The following is a 20,467-nucleotide window of genomic DNA, read 5'->3' as shown; positions in this document are numbered from 1 at the left end:
GCTTCTTTAAATTAGCCCATATATCCTAGGAAGTTGATAACAGCTTCCCCCCCCCCCCCCCCCCCCCCCGTTATTGAACTTGATCTGGTCTTGTGAATTTCTTCGCTGTTACTACCGTGTAGTTCGGCAGTCTCAAACTGTTCAAATCAGTCCTCCAAAGTTAGAGCATCCTGTCATTGTCCATGTCCTGTCTGCTTAGGAGTGGTACACAGCGCATGGGACTGTATTTCTAGTACAGTTGATCTAGAAATTTCTTACCTACTTGGGAGCATTTCTTGATTGCTGTGAGAATGCTTTAAAATATTATTGAAAAAATAAAAATTATTTTGTGCTGCAGAATGAAATACTGAGTTTAAAAACCAGGTTTTTAAAAACAGCATCTACATTGATGTGATGAATTATTATTTAAAATATCTTGTTTAATTTTTTAGAAAATTTAGAACTTAAAAGATGTTTAGAAAATACTGGAGACATTTGCATCTCTGACAGTTATTTTGGTGTAATTTAAGTGCATATAAATCATACTCAGTGAATGGATTTGTAAAACATTTGTTTAAAGTAGGTTAGATATCATGAAATTTCACGTTTCAAACATGTCAAATTCTTTTTCAATTCTAAGTATGACTTAAGGTTTGATCTTCAGTTGTTTATCTTCTAATTCTGTTTCCTTATTTTCAGTCTGAAATAGAACTGTTCGTGAACAGGCTTGACTCAGTGGAATCTGTTCTTCCTTATGAATATACAGCGTAAGTTTTCAGATCGGTGTTTATATAAAATTTTGTGACTCATCAGGATTTTATACATTTAGAACTTTATTTTTTCCACAGTTGTGGATAAATTCACATGCATTAAAAAATGTACAGGGCTTGAAAACATTTTTAAATGGGTATTTTTTATTATTAAAATGTGAAATGTGATCTTTTTATGTCACTTTGCAGTACAACAGAAGCACCAACTGAAAGAATGGATTTCCTTTTTCATCTGACTGGACAAAAAGTCATTTTGTTTTCTTTAAATTTTTTAATAATAAAAAACCCCACAAATTTTTAAACAAAATCTTTAAGTCCCACATAATCACTCCCCAAAAATAATTACTTTAATGTCTGCTCCACATTTTTTCTCTGCATATGCTAATGTATATAATCACATTTGTATGTTTTTGTTTTAAACAAAAATAGGTTCAGATTATTGTATTTGATTTGCAACTTGTTTTTCTCACTTTGTCTGTTATGGGCATCCTTCCATGTTAATACACAACTACCTCAGTCTTTTTAGTAGTAGTTTATTATTCCTTTGTAGAGATTGGTTAGAGTCCATGTGTAATTTGTTTCACTGTTTATGAGCATCTGATTACATCCATCTTTTGATTTTATAAAAATGCTATGTGAATATCCTTTATTCATTTGACCATTGTGTACCATATTGGGTGTAAAACATAGTTCTTACATTTCAGTTGGCTTCTAAATTTCTCTGGTAGCTAAAAGTTTTGAAAGAAAATACGTGTTTACTGTAGGAAAAAGGCACACACAAAAAAGTCACACTATCCTTTAAGAATCTATATGCCTAAATATGTATGAGGAGAGAATACAAAATTCATAAATGGATGAAACATAATTTATATAACTGTTGGAGACTGCTTTTCTGGGTTTTGTTTTATTATATAAACAAACATTTCTTCTTAAGTCTTTGTGGCTATTCCTGGGAAAATTCAATGGCTCTTTTACAAGCAGTAGATAGTTTTCATTTGGGCCTTCCCAGCCCTTCGTTTTTTTAATCACCCGAGATTCATCTTCCTCTAGGAATCTAACTGATCTGCAGCCATCACTGTGCTGGTCTCAAGTACTCCCATATCATTCCAAGGTGAACACAGAACTGTCCTTTAATTTTCTGCCATGGAGCTGAAAGTAGGCTGTAATTGTTAAAACAAAACTTTGTTAAAATCAGGTTAGTAACACAAGGAAGTAACAACACAGAGCTAAGCTTACAGCTGGCTAGTGATGACTTTTCCACAGTTCTATTCTCAGAGGATCTGTCTAGCCATGCTTCTCATTTTGGGATGTGTTGGCCAGTGTGTCAGGATGAGGCAGAAACCCGGGGAATATTGACACATCTTCTTAAAATATCATTATTAAGTAAACATTTGGATTGGAAAGCTATAACAAAAGGAAATAAGTATATAAAATTAAGAGTATTATTTCGAAATCAAAGTATTCTAAGACATAATTTTTAGATGTTTCATGTTTTTTTGTTTTGGGGTACATGGAACTGGGAGTATGAATGTATTTCTTACTCATCTAATGGAGCTTCTGGAATGATCAGTACCTAATCTGCCCTCAAGATTTCCTAGGGGTGTGCTATTTCATTGCTTCCTTTTGTGTTTAAAAATTTAAATATTCTTTCCCCCAGGTTTGATTTTTGCCAAGCATCTGAAGGAAAACGCCCATCTGAAAATCTTGGTCAGGTATTGTTCGGGGAAAGAATTGAACCTTCACCATATAAGGTTTGTATTCAGTATTATATGTTATGTAGTTGCTTTTTTTTTTTCCTTACAGAAAATCCTGAGATAACTTGGTCCTCCTAGCTAAGGAGGAATTCATTTCTCTTTTGCATCCAGGAATAGTTTCTTAAAGTTTCAGTTTGGAAGGATCCCTCCCCTTCTCATGATATGTCATGGATAAGTTTGTCTTAATGAGCATTCATACAACCAGTGTTATAAACGATAAAGTAGTAGCCTACGGACAGTGCTCAGACCCCCGGCCTCACCTTACGCAGGGACCTGGAAGCCCTGGGTCCTGAGAAGTCGCCCCAGCTACTCCCCCTCTATCCCCCCCTCTTTCGGAGCAGTGTCCATAGACTTTCTACTGTTAGCAAATACTGCGCTCCTTGGACTCCCTCATTGGGTTTCTGGGAAGCTAACCTCTCTGTTTCAACCATTAAAAGTGTATTTGGAACATCTTTGATATATTTTTAGGACATCAGTTAAACCAGCCGAAGCACAATATAAAATATTCTCTTCAATATGTGTTCTTCATCATCACCCAAAATGATTCTACCTTTTAAATCTAGTATCTTTTAAGCCCGTTATCCTTCTGCATTGCACAGTCCCCTGTTCATTTTATATCTGCTCTCCTGCACGAAGAATAATGGTCTCTCCCTTTCAGGAAAATTTAACTAGTTTATAATAATAATGTATCCCCGCATAAAAAAATTAAAGAGCGCAGAAGAATATGAAATGAAAACTAAGTCTCTCTCCGCCTCCCACTCAGTAGCACATCACAGTTTGTCGTTAATCTTTCCTGACATTTTCCATGCACTTAAAAGCATATATAAATAAAATTAGATTTATTGTTTTAACATATTCTAAACTACATTTTTCCTTCAACTCTCTACTTTGGCATCTGTCCACATGAGCACTCCTTTTAATGGCTTGACCCCAAGTTTTATTCCCCAGCCTAATAGCTCCCTCTCTTGATTTCACATCCTTCTCTTCTATGGCCTGACCGCATGGTTACCTGCCTTCCCTAATTTCTCACTAATCATCCTTATTTATCTCCCTTGGCACTTGATTACATTAAGCATCTGTCCAGCAAATGTCCAAGCCGAGATTAGGCCCACTAGCCTTCTTCCTCCAGCACAGAATTACACTGTGAAGCAGTGGGAGAAAAGACACATAATTGTGCAAGTACAATCCACTACAAGTTTATAGTTTTCAGCCATAAGTTTGTCCTCTTAAAATATTCTAACTTGAGATTTTCCACCCTAAAGAGACCAGTAATGTAAAAAATTTTTCAGTGACAATAGATTTGAAGTCTAATGGGATAAAGTCACTGGGAAAGGAGGAATTCAAATCTATTGTCATTGAAAATTTATGGACATTGGTAGTGGTGAGTAGGGCAAGCATATTTGTGTGACATCTCCCTGATGTAATATTTTGAAAGACTACTTGGGAAGTTATTGCATTCTTTTTATAGCAGAGGGTGATTTTCAGACGTATTTATTAAACTATACAATTAACTTAAAATGTTCATGAGGTCTCTCAGCCTCATCTTTCTGTTTATTCCTTGGCCTTGAGAAATAATGGAAGAGGGAAGCGCATTAATAACACCTGCAGTGACCTTGAGAGACAGCATGAGTCTCTAGTAGTAAACAGCCCTTAACAGCAGTAAACAGAGGGAAGGCTAGCAAAATATTCAGACCCCGGAGAAGTTTTGTTCCTTTGGGGCAGACTTTAAAGGCAAATTACTTCCTTCGTAAGATCCTACTCAGGGTACATTTATTTACATGTGAAGATTATGCCTTGCTTACGTAAAAGACCCTTCTTTTAGGCCTGTGGCTTTTCAGATATAATTTTGTATTAATAACAGAGGAGTATTTTAAAATGGAGGAAGGTGTGCACCTAATGTTTTCCATGAGTTTCCTAGAATTTTTTGGGATCAAGAGCTGTGCTAAAACAAATTATTTAATCCCTATGCTTAAAGAGACAGAGCAGGCATTTCTTCAGACCAAGGCATAGGAATGCTCATGATGCTCAGATATCAGATTTTTTTCAAGCCAAAATATTTCCAAGCCAATATTTTGACTTACATTTTTTGCTATTATTCAGTATTGATTTCTTGTCCTTTATTTTTAAAGAATTTTGCCTTATTTTAGATCTGCAGTAAAAAACAATGATAACAACAAAACAGAACCCCAAATCTGTTTTGCCATCTTTTATCTATGACTTCAGTTGATGTCAGAAAAACAACAGCACGAGACATTGTGTGTGTTATGTGAAGCTGGAGCCACATTTCATAGGATCATAAAAATCTCATCTCAAGTCTACTCTCTCATATTCACTCACTGGCTCAGTTCACATACCTGTTGAATGCCTTTCATGTGCCAGGCACGATGCTAGGTGTGGGATACAGCAGTGAACAAGACAGACGTCTCTGCCCTGGTGGACCTTATTTTCTGATGAAGAGGAAGAAAAAATAATTACTAAAATATATAGTGTATCAATTGCTCATGTAAAAACTATTGGAAACAAATCAGGGAAGGTGGTTGGAGACTTTGTAGGTTTAAATAGATGGAGAAAGTCTCACTGAGAAAGTGACATTTGAGCAAAAGCCCCGAAGCAAGGAAGGGGAGTGTGCCATGTGAGTGAGAAGAACGTGTTCTGCGTAAAGAGAGCAGCAAATGTCAGAGTGCCAAGATGTGAGCTTGCCTGGCATATTCAAGGCACAGAAAAAAGTTGGCTCAACTCGAACAGGTGAGCAGGATAGAGAACAGTAGGAAATGATGGCAAAGAAGTAACGGGACCACATCATATAGTGACTCATAAGCCACTGTAAAGACTTTGGCCTGTACATCTGAGTGAGATGGTTAGTGGAGAATTATGAGTAGGCTTAGATTTTAACAGAATCACCAGGGTTGCTGTGCTGAGGATGGACCGTGAAAGAGTAGGGGAGAAGCTGGGAGATCTGACCCATTAGGGAGGCTCTTGGAATCATTTGAGATAAGTATGGTCTGATAGTGACTCAGACCATGGGGGTGGGGAGTAGGGGGTGTGAAGTGGTCAGAATCTCAGAAACTGGCTATACTTTGAAGGTGGGGTCACCAAAACTTGCTGAGGGATGGGATGTGGAGTGTGGAATATCTGTTTTTTAAGATGGGAAAATCTGTGGGAAGAGTTAGTTTGGGACATGGTAAGTGTGAGGTGTCTGTTAGGCGTCAAGTAAGGGATGTTGAGTTAACAGTTGAATATATGTGTCTGGAGTTTGGAGGAGAGGTTCAGCCCTAGATGGATATATTTGAGAATCATCAGTGTGTAGATGATATGTAAAGCCAGGAATTGATGAGACCCTTAAGAGAGTGGGTATAGATAGTGAAGAGAAAACTCCAAGGACTGAGCCTTGGGACATTTGTTTAATAGGTCGGGATGATGAGGAAGCCTCCGTAAGGAAACTGCCTCTTAGGGTTATTGGGAGGATTGCATGTGGTGACAAGGAAGTGTGTGTTGTGATTAAACGTTATCTTTAGGCTTGCTGTTGTCCTTACAATTGAACACACAATGGACTTGCGTAAACCCAGTGAGCACTGGATTGAGGTGGAAGATTTGCCGCTTTTGGTGTAACAATGTCTATTTCTGCTTAATTTGACACTATCTCTCTGATTCCTTCGTATGTGTACTTTTGTTCTTTAATTTCCACTCTTTAAAAGGGGACCTACAAGGTTTATATGAGGTTAAAAATATTAAATAATTGCACAAATATTGCTGTAGTGAACAGAAGTAGCGGTGCAGCCAGAACCAAACTCTTGGTTGACAGGTGGCAGCAGTGGGCTGCACTTGAAACGTTCCACAGCTGATGCACAGAAACTGGCTTAGGGATTTTAATAATGTACAAAAGAATGGACTAGTAGAAGTGAAACATATGCAGGTTGGCTTTTTGTTTTACCCTGGGTAATGAATTTCAAATTTATTAAGAAGTGTATAATTACAGACTACAGATAGTTTAGTAAATTACAGCCTTCAGAACACTAGGAAATATTTTTTATATTAAGATATAAATGGGTTTTGATAAAGTAAACGTACATTATATAATATGTTGTGAATATCATTATTATTATACATATGAAATAAGTCCTAGACTCCAAAATTGCAGGAATCCTTTGTTTTTAAAATTTGGTTTAAAAAAATAAATCAATTTTTGTTTCAACTTTACTGTTTGTTTCTACTTTATTATTAAATCCTGAAAATTGACAATTACTTCAAATGTGAATAAAAAGAAGTCGCATTTACTCTGATTTTAGGCATCTAAATTTGATTACTTGTATCATCACAGTATGTGTTATTCACTGCTGAATCTCCATCATTTGGCATGTAAGGGGCACTTAACAAATGTTCACCAAATGAATATGGACATAAAAACTTGTCTGCTTGTTACTAGAAAGCCTTTAAATCCATAATTTCCAAAATATTATCAGGAGACATTATTATGGAGAGACTGCTATTCCATTATGTTCTACATGTGGGATTTTTTTCCTTCAAGAACTCATTTACATTTAGAAGGTAGGCGGATTGAAATGATCAAAAATAAAAATAAAAAACTTATCAAAAGAAAAATTGATGACAATTTTTTTAAGAAACAGTAAGATTGAAATTTAAATCTGATTGAGCTATGAGCAATTTTAAAATGTTTGCTATCAATATAATGTACTTAAGTAATTAACGAGTCCAGTACTTTTACTCTATTTCTGGTATAGATCTGAAAGAACTGGATATTTTCTCTTAACTTGCTTTCCACTTTATTTTAATACAGTTTACATTTAATAAAAAGGAGACCTGTAAGCTTGTTTGTACAAAAACATACCAGACAGAGAAAGCTGAAGACAAACAAAAGTTAGAATTCTTGAAAAAAAGCATGCTACTGAATTATCAACATCACTGGTAAGACATGAGATTTTGACTTTTTGGCTTTTTCCTTTTCAAGATGAAACCTGTTTCACTGAATATATAAATAACTTCATGAACTATAAAATATAGCAAATTAATTGATTTCTCTTTTTTGTTACTAGTATTAACATGAAGTAGTGACTTTCTTGCCAGAGGATTACTAAGGTTGACAGCTTAAAGTATCATCTTTTAACTGTACTTAGGTCACTGTAATATCTGGTACTTGTTTTGGTATATAGAGCACTTCTTTTATTCACATATAGTTAACAGGAGCATATTTACGCTTTGGGGAAAGTACCTGAGTCAATCTAGACAAATACTTGTTTATTTTATACTTGTAGGCCATGAGAAATACTATTGGAAAACAAAATTTAGCTTTTGTTTGATATTTGATAAATAGAATTTACTTCAAATAAATACTTTTTTTTTGCATAACCTGTTTTTTATTTTATAAGCATGTAACATTAACAAGGTTTTACCAGTGTTGTGATGTAGTCAAAAAAGCATTTAAAACGCTTCTATTTCTGCTTCCAAATATTCCAAATATACAAAATTCAAACAGAATGTTTAAAAAGGGTATCAAAAACCCACCTTTTCAAGTATAACCATTATTATTCTTCTAGATGTTTGCCACCATATGTCTGTATTCTCTTTGGGGGTCATGGCTTACACGTGTGTGCCTCTTCTAAAAAATACAAAGTTCTGGAGGTGAACAGTAAGACTATCTTCGTGTACTTTCTCTTGAATTTTTGTCCTATCAGTGTCTCAGATTGACCCGCACCCAGGGAGCTAGGAACCATTGACGTCAGTTTGGACCTGACCAGATCCTATGGCTCAAATACTGTGGTTGGAGCCTCATTCCTTCTTTCTCTCTCGATTCCTCTCCCTCCTCCCTTCCATACACATAGAACAAAAAAGTCGTAGTGAGGGGCAAGTTTGGGTCACATTCCCTTTCATGAGCTAGTCTGTGGTTAGGGGAATTCGCTCTGATTAGTCAGACCTGGGTAGTATACACTTGAGCCATATAGAAACGAGTTTCCCTTAGCAGGGCTCTGTGAGAAGGAAGGAAACTTGGACACTGCGCTTGTGTCAGTTTCTTTCTCATCTGACCCTCAGTGCAAAGAGGAACTTGAAAGTCTCCTCCATCTCATTTCTTTGGTTTCTAAGCCCACAGCTTTTTTCCTCTAAGCTCCTGTGAGAATATTACTTAACTGCTGAATTGATGTAACTTGGGATACATTTGTTTATTCATAAGTAATTGAAATTTCCCTTGTTGTATTCTCTTTGCTTTAAATTGTTCTGTACAGCCTTCAAAATCACATTTATAGCTCAGTTCTTACATGTACATATTAACCCCATTCACCTCCATTTTCTCTAACTGCTCATTTGTTGATCAAATGAAAGAATGACCTTGAAGGCCTACTCGTGATTTTTAGCTATCCCTTCTATCTTCAGCTCTTAGAATACTGTTTAAAGTCTTGCTCATAAAGGTAATAGAAGCAGCTCTTCTTCAGTAACTTTCTTACAGTAAAGTACTTAGAAATATTTTGAACTAATTTATGATGCAGTTAACACAGGTACTATTTTGATGCCAAGATAACAGGGATAAATAATTTTAAATGGTTTACAAAGTTAGAAAGTATTGGGTAGTAAAATTTACTAAACAGTTTATGATAGATGTATCAATTGAAACTTAGACTATTCTGCCTTAAAAAAAATAAACTGAAAGAGTGCTGGTAAATAATGATTTTGTAGTTGAATCTGAAAAGTTCATGATTTTAAGTCTGAATCCATTAACAAAAAGTCTTAAGCCATATCACAAATATATAGTCTGGTAATTCTAGACGGTGGGCTTTAGTCCTTAAATCAGTTCATTAACACATTTGGCAAATGTTGATTCACACTGATGAATTTATTTGAACTATTAGTTGAATATATTTCTGTCCTTGACTTATTTCAGAAAGTTTTTACTATATGACTTGATTTTGAGCATAGATGGCAGAGTTAACAGAGATATAATAAAATAGCATGGACCTTGAGAAATCTGAAAGATCTTTAAAAATGTGTTCTTTTATGAAATTTTGAATGTAGCACGTCTTATTAACCTTTGCACTGAGATATTTTGGGGAGAACATAATCATTTTCTAAATTATAAAGCAATACATACATGCCTGTGAAAAAACATAAGCAGTGCAGGAAAATATCAAATAAAAAGTAAGAATCTCCTACCACCCTCAGCTTCTTTAATCATGTTCCCCGGAGGTAACACTATTATTTCTTATGTATGTTTCCAGGTTTTCTATACATATGCAGGTATATGAAAGGATGTGTGCCTTTTAAAAATAACACAGCCAAAATAATTGTACACATTCTGCAACTTGCTTGTTTCATTTAAGAAAATAACGGGCATTTTTCCATGTAAAACACAGCTGTAGATCTGCCTATATCTCTTCATAGTCATATAGCAAGCATTCCATTGTATGAATGAACCATCATTTTTCCCCGTTACATTTTAACCTTACTACCTTTTGAATTATTAAAATGACTGAATATTAGTTAATGCACCAACTTATTCTCATTATAGAGAATAGTCAGTTAATTAACAATAATTTACTTACCTAAATTGATGAATACTTTTAGTTCTCATTTGGGAATTTAGAACATAATTTGAGAATCTTCTTTGCTTATTCTGTCAGTAACCTACGTTACTTCTTTGATTTGAGACTGACTAGTGTTTTGATGCCATCACCAAACACTTGAATTCCTTTCAACTATACATGGTTTGTGATTATACTTCTTGCCTGTGTTTCTAAATCATTGTGACATTTTATTTATAAAAGTATAAGTCTTTAACTAGATACCAGAGTACTTAAATTTTCTTAGTATCATAGAACCACTGAACTGTAGCTTGGACAGAAAAGGGTCTTTGAAGATATTTTAGCCCAGTGAATTCCAATCCTGGATCCCACCAAGCTAGCAAAGGGGAATGATGTGCTATTTTCAACAATTCAAAATCCTAACAGATAGTGTAAATTTATTCATGTTAAAACTACATGGAATTACCTAAATGCCAAGTTTCTTTGCTTTTGGCTGCAATTTTCTGAGTGTATTGTGGCAACATGGGTTATTCCCTTCTGATCTGAAATTCTGGGAGCTTAATTGATTTATTAGGAAAATGAGTTATTAATAAATGAGGCTTAATTAATAGAAGTGTTTCAAATGGAGTCCATAGAGGGTAGAGGGAAATAATGGAAAGGAGTTCTTAATGGTAGAAAATTGTGGCCAGTTATTCAACCTTTATTCTTTGAGTCCTCTTCTTATCCTCTCTTTCACTATATCACATTGAAAATATTTAATATTTTTGTGTTATAAATTGGAGTAGCTTCTATTCCCTAACTTAGCAAGGCAGTAATTGAAAATTACACTCTTTAAATTTTCTTACATTTATTTCCAGGAGTTTGTTTTGTTTTTTTAATGCTTCCTATTACCAGGAAAAGGTTATTGAGTCAAGGCATTATATAAATGATAAATTTAAGATGTTTGCTTTTAAAAAAACTTAATTGCCCCCTAATTTCTCATTAGGTAACCAGCACTATAATTCTTATGTAGTACTTTCTTTGTTATGATAGCATAAAGGTATTATACGTCACATATTACTAGTATATATTCATTGATTGAACTTTATTCTCTAAAATATTAAAACAATTAACTAATATTTTAGGCCTCCAGAAAATCTGAATTATTTATATAGCATTGCTTTCATGTTTCTAATATTTTATAGTTTTTTTCATGGAAACCACTAGCCTGCTGGTTATAATAATAAGCAACTTAATAGTTAGGTGATTCTAAAATTTGGTACATTGGGTACTATTAAATAGCATTTAAACGTGACGAGACATGTTTTATTAGGTCATTAATGTACATCTTGGGTGACTATAAAATCATAATTTTACTTCCTAAGGCATATATTAATTAACAAATAAAACATGCCCTGGAGTGTAGTCTTGTAACTGTAATACAGCTAGTATATTTTTAGTAATTTTTTTTTATTTGCATCCCGCAGAGTGCTCTGGGCATAGGGGACCACATGCTCGGACTTTAATGTAGTTACATGGAGCTACAGAACTTTATTTTTTACTTTTATCCTGTTTTGTTTAAAAAAAATCTTTTTCACTATACAACTTGAAATACTTATTTCTGTAGCTTTATTGCAGTATTTCTTTTACACATAAATTGTGTTTAGAGTTTTGATAAATAATACTATAGTTTTTACTTTTTCACCTGTCCTTAAAGCGAATGTTTTCCCATATCTTGGAATTATATTCTCCTTTTTATTGAATTGCTGAGTAATAAAAGACATTTGCATCTATACTGTTACATAAAGTGTTCCCAAAGAACTAGATGTATTGATTTGCACCTATATAGAGCTTTTGAGTGTACTGCTAAAAAATTATACTTAGGTGTCTAGATAATGATATTGTTAAATTAGCAATTGCAATAAATTAATTAATAAACTCCCTTTCCTACATACATTTATAGTTTCAGCTATAAAGTTTTTTCCTTCAGTGCAGTGTATCAGATATTAGCATAATGCCGTTACTTATGAAATACCACATTTCATTAAAATTCTTTGGTTGTAGTTTTGATATTGTAAGGCATTTCTAGACATTTACATTTAAAAAATGATGACACATATTTGGGCAGTAATTCTTAGTAATGTTTGGTGATTTTTAACTTGACTTTTATTTCTGTGAATAGGATTGTGGACAATATGCCTGTAACATGGTGTTATGATGTTGAAGATGGTCAGAGGTTCTGTAATCCTGGGTTTCCTATTGGCTGTTACATTACAGATAAAGGTCGTGCCAAAGATGCCTGTGTTATTAATGTAAGTTTGTGACAAACTATGTTTTTTGAAATACTGTTTTTTGGTAGACGTATTCAGTTTTCACCCAGACGAAAATTGTTATATTCATCAAATGAGTACAATTTAGATGTTCTGAAGTACAACTACTAAGATCTTACACCTAAGCCAGATTAACAGTGTACAAATTTAACTCTAGAATTAAAATAATTCAGATTCAGTTCAACATTTACTGAGAGTGTCTATTATATGCTAAGCACTGTAGTAAGGGCTGGGACGTTGTACGTTCTGGCTCTGTTAAAATTAGATTCATAAATCTTACATATAAAAATATGTAAACAGTGGAGTGCCAAAAGGATCTCGTAAATCCATGAAATTCGCATTGCACATTTAAGTCCATAAAATACCCTGTTTCCCTGAAAATAAGACCATGCCAGACAATCAAGCTCTAAATGCGTCTTTTGGAGCAAAAATTAATATAAGACCCAGTATTATATCATATTGTATTATAGCATATATATCACATCACATCACATCATCACATCATACCATCTCTTAATAGTAAAATAAGAGTGGCTCTTATATTGATTTTTGCTCCAAGAGATGTATTAGGTCTTATTTTCCAGCTAGGAAAATAAGCTAGGTCCAGCTAGGTCTTATTTTTGGGGAAACACGGTATTTTATTGTATTGCCAAAGTTTAGTATTATATGTTTTTTTAAAAAGGTATCTGTCTTTGGGACCATACTTTTATATTTAAACACAGAATAATAAAGTGAAGACATTAACTAAATGGTGATTAAAATTTGGGGGAATATATATTAAATTTTATGTAGTCAGGTCACCCTGATTTAATGTCTTAATTAATGTGACCTGGTAGTAGAAGTTAGCATGAACTTGCTCATGAAACTGGTTATAACCGTTAATACTTTTATGAGAGTTGACCAGAGACACTTGAATAATTTAGGTTATTAGTTTAGTCTAAAGTTATAAACTTCCATAGAGGAAAAGTGTTAAAATGTATAAGATTTAGCATGCTCATAGCATGTAATATTTTAAAATTTATTGTTTGTAAGAGAAAAGCTAGAAAATATTAGATGTGTTTTTTTAAATAGGCACTTAAGCTTTATGTAAGAATTAAAGCATTGAAGAAGCATAATTTGTATTTCTGCCAATTAGTTTTGGCTTACAATCTTAAAACTTAAACATTTTTGGGGCGGCCGGATGGCTCAGTTGGTTAGAGCACGAGCTCTGAGCGACAGTGTTGCCGGTTCGAGTCCCACATGGGCCAGTGAGCTGCGCCCTCCACGACTAGATTAAAGGACAACGACTTGGAGCTGATGGGCCCTGGAGAAACACACTGTTCCCTAATATTCCCCAATAAAAATATTTTTTTAAAAAACTTAAAACATTTTTATGGGGAAGAATTAAAATCCTGTCCAAGCTTAAATTTTTCTACTTGTGCCTCATTTTAAAAGTTTTATGTTTTGACTCTTGTATAGCCAGTTTTCTGCCTTTAACTTTAAGTTCTGCTCCATAGTCAGAATTCCATGAAAGAGATACATTTTATATCTTCAACCATGTTGACATCACAATACACTATCATGTTGTTGAAACTGGATCCATGGGAGCAAGATTAGTGGCTGCTAAACTTGAACCAAAAAGGTAACTATACAAACAGATAAGAAGTAAATAAATGTAAGTGAAATTTAGGCTGTAAGAATAAATATTTGGGGCCTAATTAACTTTTTCCTTAATCAGTACTCTAGCATATAATGTGGTATTTCAGGATTGATTTTACTAAAACTCCCTTTAGCATGATTTGTTACTAAGTTATGGGTTGTCCAGAAAAACCACACAAATATTTTTTTTCCTGTCATGGCAAAGTGATAAAGCCAAGGTACCTTTTTGTTTGGTGTTTCAGTCAGGAAGTTTGGACAGCTTTTCCATGTCAGCTTGGAAAGGTGGTTGGAACAGTGTTCCCTTTCACAGTGAAAAAGCATTGCCTCAGATACTTGCAACTTGACCGCCTAACAGAGGCCCAAATGAGCTAATTAGTGCTGTCATTTTGAAAATCTTCATGCAGATTTAGATGTTAGTATGTGACAAGTCATTGAACGGGTATCTCTTCAGGCTATCAACTTTTAGTGTGAAAGTACCTATCAGTTATTTGTGAGATCCTTTTTTGATTGAGTATTCCATTTTTTCTGTGACTCCTCTTCCCCCATTGAATTAGCCAATTTCCCATGCCACTGGTGTAAAGAAATGTATTCCGTAATAAGATGGCAGTTAATTTAAATTCCCTCAGTGTTTTTTTTATTTTTTTAATATTAGTTAATGCTTTTTAAGTACACTGTTTTCAAAAGTTTGTTTCTAATTTCGAGTAATAATTTGTACTCATTCTTACAACTAAGCCCATTATTTTATACAAAGTAAATATTTGTATTAATATTAAGTGTGACATGAATAATTTCACCTTTGGCTATCAGTAACATTGTGAAATATGTACAGAATCTCAAACCTTTACCCCATTTTTCTAAACGATATTTTATCAGCATCTTGTCAAAATGTTTCTTCCCACAGCTTCAGACATACCCATATAGATAAACCAGACTGCTCTGGACCCCCAATGGATATAAGTAACAAAGCTTCTGGGGAGATCAAAATTGCCTATACTTATTCTGTTAGCTTCGAGGTGAGTTTGTTTTTATCTTTAGTATAACCCAGAAATTGATTTTAAATGCATACTACTTAAACTAATCAAAAATATTAATGATTAAGCTTGTCAGATAAGTTTTTTTTGTTTAGTAAATTTTTTTTTTTAATTAAAGTTTATTGGGGTGACAGTTGTTAGTAAAGTTACATAGATTTCAGGTGTACGATTCTGTAATACATAAATAGATACGTTTTTAATGAGCTTATTTTTGGAATAGTTTGTCAGTGCATCAGGTAACATAATCACATGTGAAATTAAGTCTTCATTTAAATAAGAAATACAGGAAATTGGAGAACTGAGACTGATTAAGTGTTAAGCCATAAGCGATACATGTAAGACAAAAGGTAGAAAATAGACTTAGAGGATGGTGTGAGTATGTCAAAGATATATGCAACAAGCATTTGGGAAAACAACACCATTTTTAAAAATCTGGATTTGAGTATAAACTTAAATGGAGAGTTTCTTGGTGGTAGATGATTTATATATGTTCTTAGGGAATTCAAGGGAAGGTTTTCATTAAAGGAGAAGTTTCTTAGGAGGAAAGTAAAAGTTCATTTTATGAGAATCTTAGGCAGTATTCCACCTCTATTTTTAATAAACTACCGTGGCAATCTAATATAGTTGTGACATTTACTATCCCCATATAGTGTATAATTTTGCAAGCCTAGTGCAATAAGTAATAATATGTTTCTTTCTAGGTGTTAAGAACTCAGTGTAAGTAACATCTGCCAGATGTTGAGTGTACCTAGGTTATGACTCTGGTCTGGTTAGGTGTCTCATAGGTATAGATAGATGGCGTCAAAGCAATTAAGTTATTCTACTCAATCTTCTGAAAAAATTAAACATATAACTCTAAAATTTGATATCTAAAATAAACCCTTACTATTTAAAATTTAAAGAAATACTTAAAAAACAAGTAGGTACCTTTAGGAACTCTTACTATGTTTTATTTACTGCTTAATCTCATCCTGATTTTCCTGAGACTTGAGTAAATTGAAACTCCCAGAATCTCATGACTAACCCAAGTTATGATAATGAGAAATTGCATTTGTTGACTGAATGGAAGGTCAAGCTGTGAATGGAAATTTTTAGATTCTTAATATACCCTGTCAGCAAATGCTTAATTAAAGAGTTTTATTTGTTTTGTTTTTAAATTCAGGAAAATAAAGAGGTCAGATGGGCATCTAGATGGGACTATATTCTGGAATCTATGCCTCATACCCATATTCAGTGGTTTAGGTAAGACTGAGATTAATCTGCTTTATGCTCTGTACTGTTCTACTCTGTGCCTTTGAACATCTCATTCACTCTCTAATCCTCTCCAGTTACTTGAAAATCTGACCTTTTGATTCAGACTTGGGTTCAATCCTGGCCTTAAGTCACTGGTTGTGAATCAGGCCAGGGCACTCAATTTTTCAGAGTCCATTTCTTTATCTAGAAATACCTGCCTCATAGGACTGTTCTGAGAATCGAAGGAGATAATGGAGCAGAGCATGTAAGCACCTTACCTGCCATGGAAGAAGGCTCAGTAAACAAGCTGCTACTGCTGTTGACTAGTTTTCATTTTCTCTTAAACGCGTTACTCAAAACTTTTATCTAGAAAGCTGTTCATGGTGCCATTACTCTCCTTTTCCTACTTTGCTGAACTATCCTTTTGACACTCTTTAATTTACCGAGTAAATTTGTTCTTCAGTAAATTTCTTGAGGGACACATCAGTCCTTTGTTGATTCTTGCAGCTTGTGTTGCACTGATTTGGGCATAGCAGTTATTTAATAGTATTGACCATGGACCAAAAAAAATTCTAGTTCTCAACAGACCACAAAACTATATTATGAGTATATAGAGTTATGTTTCCACTAGAAGGACACATGGCAGAACACAGTTCATTGAATTTGTTGGATTTTAGGTCAAGTTTTGATTTTGAAAAATGCTATTTTAATGTTACTCAGTAAATCGTTTTTAAAAAGATTAAGCTACAGATTAATCCTGACATGCTCATTCCTATAGCATCATGAATTCCCTGGTCATTGTCCTCTTCTTGTCTGGAATGGTCGCTATGATTATGCTACGGACACTGCATAAAGATATTGCCAGATATAATCAGATGGATTCCACGGTGAGTGAAACATTTGAATTGTTCTTTGGTCTTCCAAAAATAGTCTTTATTTTTTCTTTGGAAAAGGTTTAAATAATAACTTTAGGCAGACTCTGCTTTTAAAACATTCTTCTCAGAGGTTATCCTGAATTTGAGACTAGCAAACAATACAGTCAGGGTGGCTAAATAAAGGTGATCCAAAGAAACCAAAGGGCAAGATGTCTGCTTATGCCTTTGTGCAGACATTCAGACAGGAACATAGGAAGAAAAACCCAGAGGTCTCTGCCAATTTTTGAGAATTTTCCAAGAAGTGCTGTGAGCGGTGGAAGACAATGTCTGGGAAAGAGAAGTCTAAATTTGATGAAATGGCAAAGGCAGATAAAAAGTACACTATGATCGGAAAATGAGGAATTATGAATCAGCTAAAGGAGAAAAGAAGAAGGACCCTAATGCCCCCAAAAGAGCACCGTCTGGATTCTTCCTGTTCTGTTCAGAATTCTGCCTTAAGATCAAATCCTCAAACCCTAGCTTCTCTATTGGAGATTTCACAAAGAAGCTGGGCGAGATGTGGAAAAACTTGTGACCGTGAATAGCAGTCTTCCCTCAGTAAGCGGCAGAGCGGAGGGAGAAGTATGAGAAGCTGTTGCGGACTCTAAGGCTAAAGGCAAGTTTGATGGCACAGAGGGTCCCACTGAAGTTGCCTGGAAGAAGGAGGAAGAAGACAAGGACAGGGGGCGGGGGGGGGGACGAGGAGGAGGACTGAAAAACTGTTCGTGTCTCCTTGTGAAGACCTTAGAGGAGGGAAGCGCCGTCACTGACACAGCTCTTACCCTCACTGGGGTTAATTACACTTGGATCATGGTCATACAGCAGAAGTCTCCGTGCGCTCCAGAAATTGTCAGTGGTCTACGTGAAGTGCCATGGCTGTCTGGAGCACCCTGAAACGGTATCAAAGTTGTACATATTTCCAAATATTTTAAAGGAAAAGGCTCTCCTGTTCTCCTCACTCTATGCCCTTTGCTGTTGGTGTGACAAGGCATTTAAAGATGTTTCTGGCATTTCCTTTTTTTAATCCATAAGGTGGTGCTAACTATAAGGTTATTGGTTAGAAATCCTGAGTTATCAACTGTACGTATGTATAGTTTGTAAAAAGAACAGAACAACCGAGACAAGCTCTTGATGCTCATCGCTTGGCGTTGAGGCTGTGAGGGAGATGCCTTTTGGAGGGGCCGTAGCTCGGCGTGCACTGAGGCTGGACCTGTGGACACTGCCATGGGCATCCATTTAGCTTCAGGTTGTCTTGTTTTTGTATATAGTGACATAGAGTTCTGTTGCCATTGTTAGCTGTGGGAAGGGGGCGCAGCTGGCCTGAGAAGTGTTTAGATCTTTTTCAGTTAAGTGTGGTAGTTTTAAACTGTTTTTTAAACAAACTGCAGAACTCTTCCTTGTCAGCAAAACGAAGAGCTACTGCATCAATGAAAGTTCAGGAACCTTCTGTACTAAACACAGTTTGCAACATTTTGTTATTTTTTGTATTTAGAATGCCGAAATGTCTTTGAAGTTAAATAAACAGTATTACATTGGGAGGAAAAAGTTACCCTGAACTTACATTTTCAAGTAAGAAAATGTTCCTTAAGAATTGGTATGCTGCAGAAACCGAGTCACCACAGCACTCAGCGCTGAGCTGTTCACAGCCTCGTCTGTCAGTGGACTGTGCAGAGTGGCTGTAGGTGCACAGCTCCCACTCTTCCTCTTTGTTCATTTCTCTGCCGTCAGCTCTATCAGAGTCTCCAGCATACACCCAGGTTGTGAAACAGCAAACTTGAGCAGAATAACTCTCAAACAATTTATGTTTGTGTGTATTTAATTTTCTAAAATGAATTTTAACTGAATTTGTATCATTTCAACCCTTTGGTATACTCAAAAGTAATTTAATGTCCCAATTTCATTTATTCTCAAACATTTTAAGTCGCATAATGTTACACATTTTATACTTTTTCAGTTCATACTAGCAGCTCTTTTACAAAATTTCCACAAGAATCACAGTGACTTGTAATAAATACAAAAATACAAAGTACAGCTTCTTAGCCTTTTCCCCTCAACCTTTCTATCCTATTCTAATTTTGAAAAGAACATATTAATGTTTATAAGCTTTTTAGCACTTCTCTACAATTCTTTTCCATGGTTTTTACTGATTTTTTTTAAAAAAGATTTTTATTAAGATACAGCTAGCATACAATATTATATTAGTTTCAGGTACACACTATAGTTTTTCAGCATTTATACACCATGATAACTCCAGCAACCGTGTGACACCATAGCACGCTATCACAGTATTCTTGACTATATTCCCTATGCTGTGCATACATCCCCATGACTATTTGTCTTATTCCTGGAAAGTTGGACCTCTTATTCCCCTCACCTTTTCACCCCCTTTTTAAATTTTTTTAATTGTAGTTGACATTCAATATTTTTTATTGATTGTTTTATTAAATATCAAGATAATTTCAAGATACTCTGTTTATAATTGGCAATTACAAATAATTGCTGACGTAACGAAGTTTTTTTTCTTAATTTGTGCACAGGTGTGTCATGGGCTATGGGCCAGGGCAACCTGCTTCCACTCTTGTCTCATTCTTTTCCTCCCTTCAGTTTCTAACTGGAACCTTCAGAGCAAATCTGTTCAAATATGTCAGATCGTTTCAGTCCCGATCACAGCCTCCCAGTGGCTTCCCGTTTTTCTCAGTGTGAAAGCTGGAGTCTTGACAATGGCCCAGAAGGCCCTGCAGTACCTGCCGCATGGAGCTCTGCTCCAGCCGCCTTGGCCGCCTGCCGCTCCTCAGACGTGTCAGGTGTTCCCACCTCAGGGCCTGCACACTGGCTTTCCCTTCTCCTCAAATGTTCCTTCCTCAGACGTTTATATGGCGAGCTCCCTTACCTTCTTCCCAGCAAGACCTTCCTGACCATTCCATGAAAGTGATATCCTCTCCCCCCACATAACACACCCATACTTCCTAATGTTTCTCTGTAGCACTTGCACCATCTAATGTACTATATATTTTATTTACTTACTTTGCTTATTATCTGCCTTCCCAATGAGAACACGTACTCAGGAGAAGAGGGATTTTTCTGTTACACCCACTGTAGTGTCTCTGGTGTTTTGAACAGTGCTGAGCATGTACTTGGTGCTCAATAAATATTTGTTGAACGAATGAATTAGGCTTTTATGTACCAGATTTGTGCCGTAAAAAATGTAGATACATGGATTCCCACTCCACTACACCCCCAAAAACAGTTAGCTAAGGCCAGAGCAGGAAGCAATGAAGGCATGAGAGTTTGAAGTTATCCTTTGGGTCAATGC

General features: G+C 35.3%; 1 protein-coding gene and 1 pseudogene across 1 annotated transcript in view; both read left to right on the top strand.

Annotated features, from left to right (window-relative positions):
* TM9SF2 (transmembrane 9 superfamily member 2) overlaps positions 1-20,467 on the top strand; it is a 51,997-nt gene that overhangs the window by 11,594 nt on the left and 19,936 nt on the right. Inside the window, exons 2-9 of the mRNA XM_019756917.3 lie at positions 679-746; positions 2,407-2,500; positions 7,299-7,426; positions 12,191-12,320; positions 13,835-13,959; positions 14,878-14,989; positions 16,170-16,249; positions 17,019-17,127. Coding sequence (XP_019612476.1) covers positions 679-746; positions 2,407-2,500; positions 7,299-7,426; positions 12,191-12,320; positions 13,835-13,959; positions 14,878-14,989; positions 16,170-16,249; positions 17,019-17,127 — 846 coding nt within the window. The remainder of the gene's footprint in view (positions 1-678; positions 747-2,406; positions 2,501-7,298; positions 7,427-12,190; positions 12,321-13,834; positions 13,960-14,877; positions 14,990-16,169; positions 16,250-17,018; positions 17,128-20,467) is intronic.
* LOC109460978 (high mobility group protein B3 pseudogene) lies at positions 17,271-18,193 on the top strand (annotated as a pseudogene).

Source organism: Rhinolophus sinicus, chromosome 16 (assembly GCF_057876585.1).
Source record: "Rhinolophus sinicus isolate RSI-liver-muscle chromosome 16, RSI-T2T, whole genome shotgun sequence".
NCBI lineage: Eukaryota > Metazoa > Chordata > Mammalia > Chiroptera > Rhinolophidae > Rhinolophus > Rhinolophus sinicus.
Note: the sequence above shows the minus strand (reverse complement) of the source record. Positions and strands in the feature narration are given on the sequence as shown.